Source organism: Besnoitia besnoiti, chromosome I (genome assembly GCF_002563875.1).
Source record: "Besnoitia besnoiti strain Bb-Ger1 chromosome I, whole genome shotgun sequence".
Classification (NCBI taxonomy): Eukaryota; Apicomplexa; class Conoidasida; order Eucoccidiorida; family Sarcocystidae; genus Besnoitia; species Besnoitia besnoiti.
The window spans coordinates 4,485,422-4,494,282 of NC_042356.1; the positions used below are offsets into that span (position 1 = coordinate 4,485,422).

General features: G+C 65.2%; 1 protein-coding gene across 1 annotated transcript; it reads left to right on the forward strand.

The window, feature by feature from the left end:
* Positions 1–2,107: 2,107 nt before the first annotated feature.
* BESB_006540 (uncharacterized protein) lies at positions 2,108–8,491 on the forward strand (the record flags this gene model as incomplete). Its single annotated transcript, XM_029359409.1, has 4 exons — positions 2,108–2,172; positions 2,537–2,775; positions 3,283–7,472; positions 7,535–8,491. The coding sequence occupies 4 exons, from the start codon at positions 2,108–2,110 to the stop codon at positions 8,489–8,491; spliced, it is 5,451 nt and encodes a 1,816-aa protein (XP_029222322.1).
* Positions 8,492–8,861: the final 370 nt, after the last annotated feature.

Consider the following 8,861-nt stretch of genomic DNA (forward strand, 5'->3'; position numbering starts at 1 on the left):
CCTTTCCGCCCTCTGTCCCGAAGTGTGTCTCTCCCTCCTCGCTCTTGATCTGCGTGCTCCAGGGGACGACTCTCATCCGGTCACCTGTTTGCAACATCTGTGCGGTGCTGTCTTCCGGTCCCTCCACTGCGTCAGCCGCCGGAAACGGAGGAGTCCACGCGCCCGGAAGTGCGCATTTTTCAGTGCTCTTCACCTTGCTGCGCAAAAGGCCTCGCAGACGTTTCTCTCGGAGCCTTTTCTAGACTTTTTCCAGCGCCACGCACACCTCCGCGTCCTCATTCTCGCCGCGGATGTGGCCCCCTGCTCCGGCCCTGGCGGTGCGAGGACGACGGGGGATCGTTTGTTGCGCCACCGTGTGCCGCGCCGCATCATCTTGCACGCGCGTCCGTCCATGCGCCTGCAAACGCTCCCTGTTGACGTCCGCCGTTCGTGCCTCTTGTCGAGTCCTCTTATGCGTTTGGGAGTTCGCGTCTGGCTCCGCTGAACTGCGTTTTCCGTCGTTCTGCGCCCCGTTCGGCTGTGCTAACCCAGCTGTGAGCTTTCGCCTTGCAGCGCTGTGCTTTAGGTCACCTCTCAGCCTGCCTCCGCATGTCCATCTTGGCGCGTCGCCTACCCTGGGTTTTTTCCTTCTAAGAAGCAGGCCTGTCCGCAACGCCATCTGTGTCACGCAGTCACTTGTGCCGACGTGAAAGAAAATGTTGATTTTGACGCTCGGACGCAGTGGTTTTTTCGCAGTCCCGACGGTCCTGTCGCTTCGCCCGAGAGTCACCTCTGGCTCTCCGCCGACCCTCCGCGCTTTGTTCGCCTTCTCCTCGGCGCCTGCTGCCTTTCCGCCTTAGCCAAGCTGGAATGCAGCCTTCGAGACACTCTACTCATACCCGCCACCCACGTTTTTTCTACCGGGAGCTGCAGGCCCTCTTCAGGCACGTTTCTACGCCGACCTGCGCCGCTCCTTTGGCGGGGTGTTTCCCGAGAATACAGACTTTCCCCGAAGAGCCTCCGTGGTTTTCCTCATTGCGCCACGAAGCACGCTTCGGCTGAAAAGCCTGGCGGCTGGTGCGCTTTGTGTTTGACAAACAGCCGCGGCCCGACCGCGAATGGGCGGACCTCGCGCTTCCCCTCCGCCCCCCCTACCCGTGTGGTGTCCGTGCAGTTTTGAAGTCTGTGTCGCCTCTGCAATGTATTTTGATCGCAGTCTCGCTTCCGAAGCTAGCCACGTGGTTCTTTGTCTCGTCGTTCTTCTCGGCGCTGCGACGAGGTCGCAGATGCGCAGTGCGCCAGTGAACACGAAGTGATGTAGTTTTGATACAGGCAAGAGTCGAGCCGTGTACTTCTCGGTGTGCATGTACCGAGCTTGTCGGCTGCAACTGCGTTTGAGCATGCAGAAAGACCCCGCGTGCAGAGGCAAACCGCGAGTGATATAGACGCTGCCGGCTGTTTCATTTCTGGGAATTACCTTCGGTGGCATGCCGGCCCCCGAGCGCCCCTGCGCGCTGTCGACTCCCGCCTGCGGTCGCGAGGCTCCAACGTCCGAAGAAGAGCTGCTGGCTCAAAGAAACGCGCCGTCTTCGCCTCGCTCTCAGATTCGGGCATCGCGGCGACGAGCCTACCCTAGCCTTCTTCCCGCCTGCTGCGTCTTCTCGTTTCAGCCCAGAGACGGCGAGCTGCGTTCCGCGGACGGCGGCTCATAGTTTCAAACTGCGACAGCTTCGCGGCAGCGAAGCTGTCGCAGTGGCTCCAGTCAGCCTAGGCCGGGCGGAAGGGACAACTGCGGGAGAGGCTCGCAAGCCGCAGGCACTGGGAAGCGCGAGGAACTTTGAGCAGCGAGGAGGAGCCCGCGTCTCGCGGCGGAAGACGAGAAAGCGAGGCCAGCGCGACGCAGTGGCGGATAGCGCCGCGGGCGCTGTACTGGCGACGCAGGACAGGAAGAAGGCACAGGGGGGGGACGAGGGGGCAGCTGGAGAGACAACGAGGAAGGGCGACCTGCGCGGAGAACAGGAGCCCCCGGCGCCAAAGGGACGATTAGAGAGTGGGCGCGGCTAGCCGATACTGCGGACTGCAGGCGAACGCGTGGGCGCCAGAGTCTAAGCAAAGACCGAACGCGGCGATGGAATCCTCTAGCACGCGACGAGACACCGTGCCCGGCACGGATGTCCACGACCACCGATTCAAGTGAGTCGCGCAACTCGTTGCCATTCCCTTCTGGCGAGCGGCAGGCGCGGGTCCGGTTCGCGTCACTCGGTGCAGCAGCTTCCCCGTCTTCTGTGCTGCAGATGAGCAGCCGGTTTGCGGCTGGCGTGTTGTTCAAGGTTTCCCAGTCCGCGCCTCTCGCGTCGTGTTTCATCTCTTGCGTCGCTGTCGCGTGCTTCTTCGCTTGGCGTGTTCGCCTGTACCTTGGCTTCTCGCCGTGTTTTTTGTTGCGTCTCGCCTCTGCTACCTCGCTGCGTCCATCTGCGCGGCGCGCGAGGCGGCGCGCTCTGCCTTGCCGGTGAGGCTGACGCGTTTTCGACGTTCCGCTGTGCTGTTTTTTTTGAAGAATCTACAAAATCCAGTTCTGCCGCTTCGCTCTGGCGGGACGCTGTCGGCGAGGTAGCTCTTGCACCTTCGCCCACTCGCTGGAAGACCTTCGCGTGCGCCCGCTGATGAAAAAAACCAAGATCTGCGCGGCGTGGAGAAAAAAGGCCTGCCCGTTCGACGACGAGTCCTGCAAATTCGCACATGGAGCAGGCGACCTCCAAAAGGGAAAACCCGCGCTCTGCGAACTTTTCAGGGCAGGTGCGTGCGACGGAAGGAACCACGTTAACTCACACTGAGAGACATCGTGGGCTTCAGCGGAGTGTGCGTGCGCCCGCTGCAGAATTAATTGGCGGCGTGGATGCGCGGAGGGGGGGATGGGGACATGGCGCGAGCACAGACTTTCGTGTATCTGAACACATGCATAATATATATGTATATATACATACATCTATACGTACGTGCATACATTATATTTTTACATACATATACATACATACGTGCACACACATATATATATATATATATATACGTGCATATATATGTATATATATCTATATACGTACACGCGGCGGACTCTACATGCACAAGGCGGCAGCTGTAAAAACACCATCGCGCCATCCAGACCCTGTGGGGGGCGGTGATTCTGCTTGTCTGTATACACGCCCTCTGTCTCCGAATGTGTCCATGCATGCGTAGGGCATTTGCGCGTGGCACCGTGAACAGCCTTAGTACGTGCTTCGTTCTTCGCGTGGTGTGGGCGCGCAGGTAAATGCCACAAAGGGCCGCAGTGTCGCTTCGCACACCACGTGGATGAGATCAGCACCGACTTTGCGCCGCACACAGCCGACGCTGTCCAGCGGGCGCTTCCGAAGAACCTCGCAGACCCGCCAATCCTGAAGCGCCTGTTGTTTCCGCGCGATGCAAAGTCTCTGCCTTTCGGAGAGGGCAGCGCGGGCGCGCGGGCTGGCGGCGAGGAGGAACGCGCCACAGACGACGGGGTCGAGGGGCTCAGCGCGGTCGACAGCGAGGGTAGCGACGCGCGGCTGCGGCGGAAGGAGGACCACGACACCCGCGAGAGAGGAAGGAAGCGTGGGCATGAGGCGCTCTCGCAGGCTGCGGAGATGGAGACGCCGACGCAAGCAGACGCCCACGCCGCGGATGCCGCGGACTGCGGCCTGGTAGAAGGCCCGCCGACTCTTCTTGCCGCCAGCCACGTGCGCCCGGCCTCCGCGGGTTACGCGGAAGCGGAGGCGGGCGAGAACAGCGAGGACACTCACGGGGTGATGCGCCCGCGTGCCGCGCCTCTCGACTCGCACGCGACCTACTTGGGTCCCTCTCCTCGCCTCTGCGAGCCGAGCTCCTGCTGTCTGCTCTCCTCCGCCTCTTCGCCGCATTCCAAGCGCAGAGGGAAGCATGCACCGCGCGCGACGTCTTCGCCGTTCCACTCAAGGGCCGAGCCGAACGGCTCCGTTTCCGCTTGTGCCCTCTCTGCCTCGCGCCCTCCGTCTGTCCCTCTGCTCGGTGATGGGGCGTCATCTCCCTCGCTGAGCTCGCTTCTGCCGCGTCCTGCGGCGGCGGCTCCGTCGGGATTCGAGAAGCGGGAGGGTGTTTACCCGTTGAGCGAGCGGCCGCCAGCCTTCGGGTCCGCGCGGCCTGCGCGTCTGTCCTTTTCTCCGTCGGCGGGCTCCCGGGCTCTCGAGCAGTTGGGCAGACACGAGAAGCGCGGCGCGCTGTTGAACCCACCCTGCCCGCCGCATGTCCATCCTGGAGGGCTGCTGTCCCCTGCCTTTGCGGCGTGTTGTTCGGGGGCAGCGAGAGCTGACGCCTCGCCGAAGACTCGCGACGAGGGAGAGGGGGGAGTGGAGACCGAGATGTGCATGCCGTCTTTGCTGCGGGAGCGAGGGAGGCCCGCGAGCGGCGTTGGGGCGGCCCACAAGCTGCGTCTTCCCGCCAAGCCCGGCGCGCCGTCGTCGGTCCCAGACGGCACGAAGTGTTGTCGGAAGCCGCCTTCTTCCTCTTCGGCCTCTTCTTCCGCGTCTTCGGAGCCCTCTTCGTCCGGATTTGCGCCCATTTACTGTGGCTTCGGCGGGCAGGGAAGGGGCGGCAAGGCGCTTGCGACTCCCTCTGCGCCGGCGCCTCGCTGCGACCCGGGATGCACGCTGCCTCGTCCGCAGGAGCGCAGCGGCGCGAGCGACAGCGTCGGCTTCCCGATGCCGTCCTCTTCCGCCTCTTCGGCTTGCTCTGCACTCGCATTCCCGCGGACGCTGCCGCTGCCGCCGAAGGCCTGCGACAGCGCGCGGGTCTCCGCGATCCCTATGGCGCCCTGCGAGGTCTCGAGAGGCGGCGCCCGCGTCGCCGCTGCAGGGGGAAGAAGCGAGCAGACGGCACCCGCTGAGGTGACCGTGGCCGCGCAGTCGCCGTCGCCCTCTTCGTCGCTGGAGTCCTCGCGCTCTGCGAAGGCCGCTGCACTCCCTCGCAAGAGGGCAGGGCCTGCAGACGATCCGTCGCAGAGCAGCGAGCGGAGTGGGAAGGGGGACACGTTTCTTCGGTCCGCCTCCGCGCGCGCCCAGCGTCCGGCGTCGTCCTCGCTGCCTCCGCGCGCCCTCGCCTCCGCTGTCTCGCTGCCTCCCCGCGCCGTCGCCTCCGCTGTCTCGCTGCCGGCGCATCGAGGCGGAGGGCGTCTGCCGTTGGGCGAGGACGCGCCTGGGTGTGCTGCGAGAACCGACGCCTCAGTGTGCATGCCCCCCGACCTCGCCAGCGCCGTCCAGGAGCCGTGCCTCCCTGCCTCAAAACCCGCTTCCAGCGGCCCTAGCCACCCCTGTTGCCTTCCCCCGCAGAAGGCCATCGAGCTGCGGGCGACGCCGGCGCGTCGTCGTGACGAGGCGAAGGCGCGTCACGTGGGAGCGGCGGGGAAGAAGGATGCCTCGGCCTCGCCTTTGACCAGGACCCACGGAGCGTCTCCTCCAGGCCACTGCAGCCACGCTGACGCGGCGGTGGCCTCGCCTCACAACGCGCCGGGCTGCTGTGGGCAGCACGAGCGCATCCCTGCGTCGTTCCTTCCGTCCTCCTTCTGCGCGCCGACTCCATCCCCGCTAATTTGTTTTGACTCAGGGACTCAGATCGCGGCCGTCAATGTCTGCCCAATCGTCCGTGCGCCGGACACAGGGGCGACCTTCACGGGGCGTGAAGGAGACGGGAAGAGAGAAGCTGAGGGCGCGGAGAGACCCGTGGCGCCGCGACCTTGCGCGGTGTACTTCGGGGACCTGGGCTCCTACGTGGCGACCCTGAGAGAGAGCCCCTCGGAGTTGTCGCGAATGCCGCCTCCGGTGCAGATTCCGTTGCTCCCAGCTTGGTCCTCGCTGCTTGCGCATCGCCCCTCTGCGTCGTTCGCCGCGTCGCCGTCCTCGGCCTCTTGCGCGGTGTCTTCGCCGACGTTCTCCGCGTCGCCCGCGCTCTCCGCCTTCACGGTCTCGTCCTGCGGCGTCTCGACAGACTCGCGGCCATGCTGCCGCACCACGGGGACGGCCAACACCACTGCGTCCTTCCACTCCTCATCGCCGTCTTCCGCCTCGCCGTCGGCCTCCCTGCCACTGCCTCCGCTCGCCACGTCGCTGCTTCCGGTGTTGCCGGCCGCGAGCTCTCTGGCTGCAGCGCCCGCGAGGACGAAACTCGCCCACTCGACAGACAGAGAGGGAGAACGGCACGACACCTCGAAGAGAGAGGCAGCCGACCGAGGAGACGCAGACGGGCGCTCAGAGGAAGAGGGAAGCGGCTCCCCGCCCTGGACGCTGAAGAAGACCGGAAAAGGGAAGCATGGGGTAGGCCTCAGTCCCTCTCGAAAAAGCCGCGCCCAGGGAAGTCCGATCAAACGCGAGGAGTGTGGGATGTCTCCTTACCCCGCGAACCCCGAGGCCGGCGCCGCAGCGGCGGAGGGGCGCACAGAGAGACCTTCGGATGATGCACAAGGCGGCGACGCGCCTTCGCTCTTCAGCCGCCCTTCGTTGTCTCCTCCCTCGCCTGCGCATCCGTTTCCCGCGTGGTCGTCCCTCGTGTCGACTCCAGGGTGCGGCAACGCCATCGTTCTTCGTTCTTCCTCGCCAGCGCCCCCAGTCGGTTTGATTTGTCTCTCCGCGTCGCCCGCGGCGTCGCCGCCTCGTCTCCTCTCAGCTGCGACTTCTGCGCCTCCGCCAGCCGTCAAGCTCAGCGAGCCAGACGAGGCGCCCGCGCCTATGCTGTCTCCGTCTGTGTCTCTGCCGCCATGTCAGCCGCCAACGCTTGGGGGCGCGGCCTCGGCAACCAGCCAGCCGTATCCTCTCACTTCGATTCCCGCCTCGTACCCCGCCTTCTCGTCCGCTGGCGGCGTCGCGTTACCTCCCCCGACTTCGTCTTGCGAATTCCCTGCGAGGCCGGTGCCGCCCTCTTTCCTTGCGCCGTTTCTACCGTCCCAGGCAGCTGTGCCGCAGGTCTTTCCAGCGTGTGCGGCCGGCGAGCCGAGCGCACCGGGCTCGTCCTCGTTGCCTTCGTCTCTCTCTCCGCCCTCTCTGTCTGCTTCCTCGACGTCTTCAGCGTCCCTCGCGTCTTCGTCGCTCGCGGCGTCTCACATCTACTCGTTATCTGCGGCGCCTCCGTCCTTCTTCGCCGCGCCGCCGCCGGGAAAGCCCTTCGGGCCCGCGCCGCCGCCCCACGTCTCGCCTGCGGTCTTCTTCACTTCGCAGTTCGCCAGCAGGGGAGAGGGCGACGTCGTCGCGTCGGCCTTTCCTCCGCCCTCTTCAGGCGCCGTCACCTTCGCCGCGCCCCTTCCTCCCTCGCTCGTGCCCTCCTTCCCCTTCGCGCCTCCGCCTCCAGTCTTGTTCTTCGCTGAACAGCCCGCCCGGTTCGACAGCCTCGAGGCCACCCACGAGATGCACTCCCCGGCGGGGCGAAGAACCCTCGGGCGGAGGGCCCAGGGGGCAGGGGTGCGGGCCCCTTGCGGCGCTGCCAGACCCCAGAAGGCGAGAGGAACTTTCTGCGCGTAGAGCGAGAGAGTGACGCGATGGGGGGAGAGGCGGAGCTGCTGTCCGCGCCGCCGTTGTCGCCGCGCTACTCACGCGCCCGATCGCCGGCGCACCTCTCCACCTCTTCGCCTGTGCTGCCGCGTCTCGTCGCGTCTCCGGGCGGTGCCACGGAGGCGGCGGCAGAGCGGGCGGAAGACCTCGCGCGAAACGGGGAGTGGAGACGCGAAGGGTGCGAGTCGAGCAGCGCGGAAGGCTGGAGAGACGCGGCCGGTGCTGCTGCCTCTGCAGGCGGCGGCGTGCACACACCCCGGTCGCCGGGGGTCGACGCAGAGACAGCGGAGGACGCAGAGAGGTGTTCTGTACGAAGGCAGATACCGTTTTTGGCCCCCGCTAAAGCTCTCCAGGGCGCGGAGCAGGCTGCACCAGCGTATTTCCTCTCTCCTGCGCCGGACGGCTGCCTGGCGTGCGAAGGGAGGCGAGGCGCCGGGAGTGAGAGCGACAGGGAGGGAGAGAGGGTATACGCGCGCCCGACGCCTGGAAGGCGCGGCAGCAGCGGAGAGGGGGCAAAGTCTTTTGGCTTTTCCCAGTGCGCAGCAGAGGCCGCGCTCTCTTCCACGTGCGCACTCGGGGGGCGAGCGGATGAGGAGACACCGCACAAGGATGAGGCTGCAGCTGCCGGTGAGGCTCCAAACTGCAGCGGCGCGTCGCCGTTCCAAGCCGCCGCAGACGACGCGTGCGCAGAGCGCTGCGAGGGATCAGAGGAGGCGCAGACGGTGGTGCCTGTCGGCGCGGAACTGGCACCAACCGTGTTTGTTCCGCTTCCAGGATTTGAAGATGGGGCCGAGGAGAACGCGGCTCCGGTGCTTTATCCCTTCTTTTATCCTGACCTATCCTACTTGGAAATCATCTCCGCAGTGCGGCTCCACCCCCATATCCTTCCCTTGCTGCAAGGCGTCGCCTCCGCCCAGTACGAGGACTAGGCAGGGCGGGCTGCGAGCCTGCAGGCGGGCAGCGGGCGGCGGGGGGCGGGAGGGATGGCGGTCTGTTGTGGTTTTTCTCGTGTGCATCCTTCCGTGAGCGGAGGCAGCCGGCAGAAGGCCGCGCTCCTTGTTTCTTCTGTTTGTCGTGTAGCTCTTCCCGCCCTGACTGTCTTCTGTCTTCTGTCCCGGTGACCTCGTGCCTGAAGCTGTGTCTTCTGTCTCGATTTTTCCATTTTCGCAGTTCCTGCTGCGCTTCGTCTCTCGCTATTTGTGAGGGCTCAATCATCTCACAGGGGGGCGGGCCCCGCTAAAAAATGTCTTTTCTGTTTTTCGTTTTTTGGCATGCATTTTGCTCGCATTTTTGCTTTGC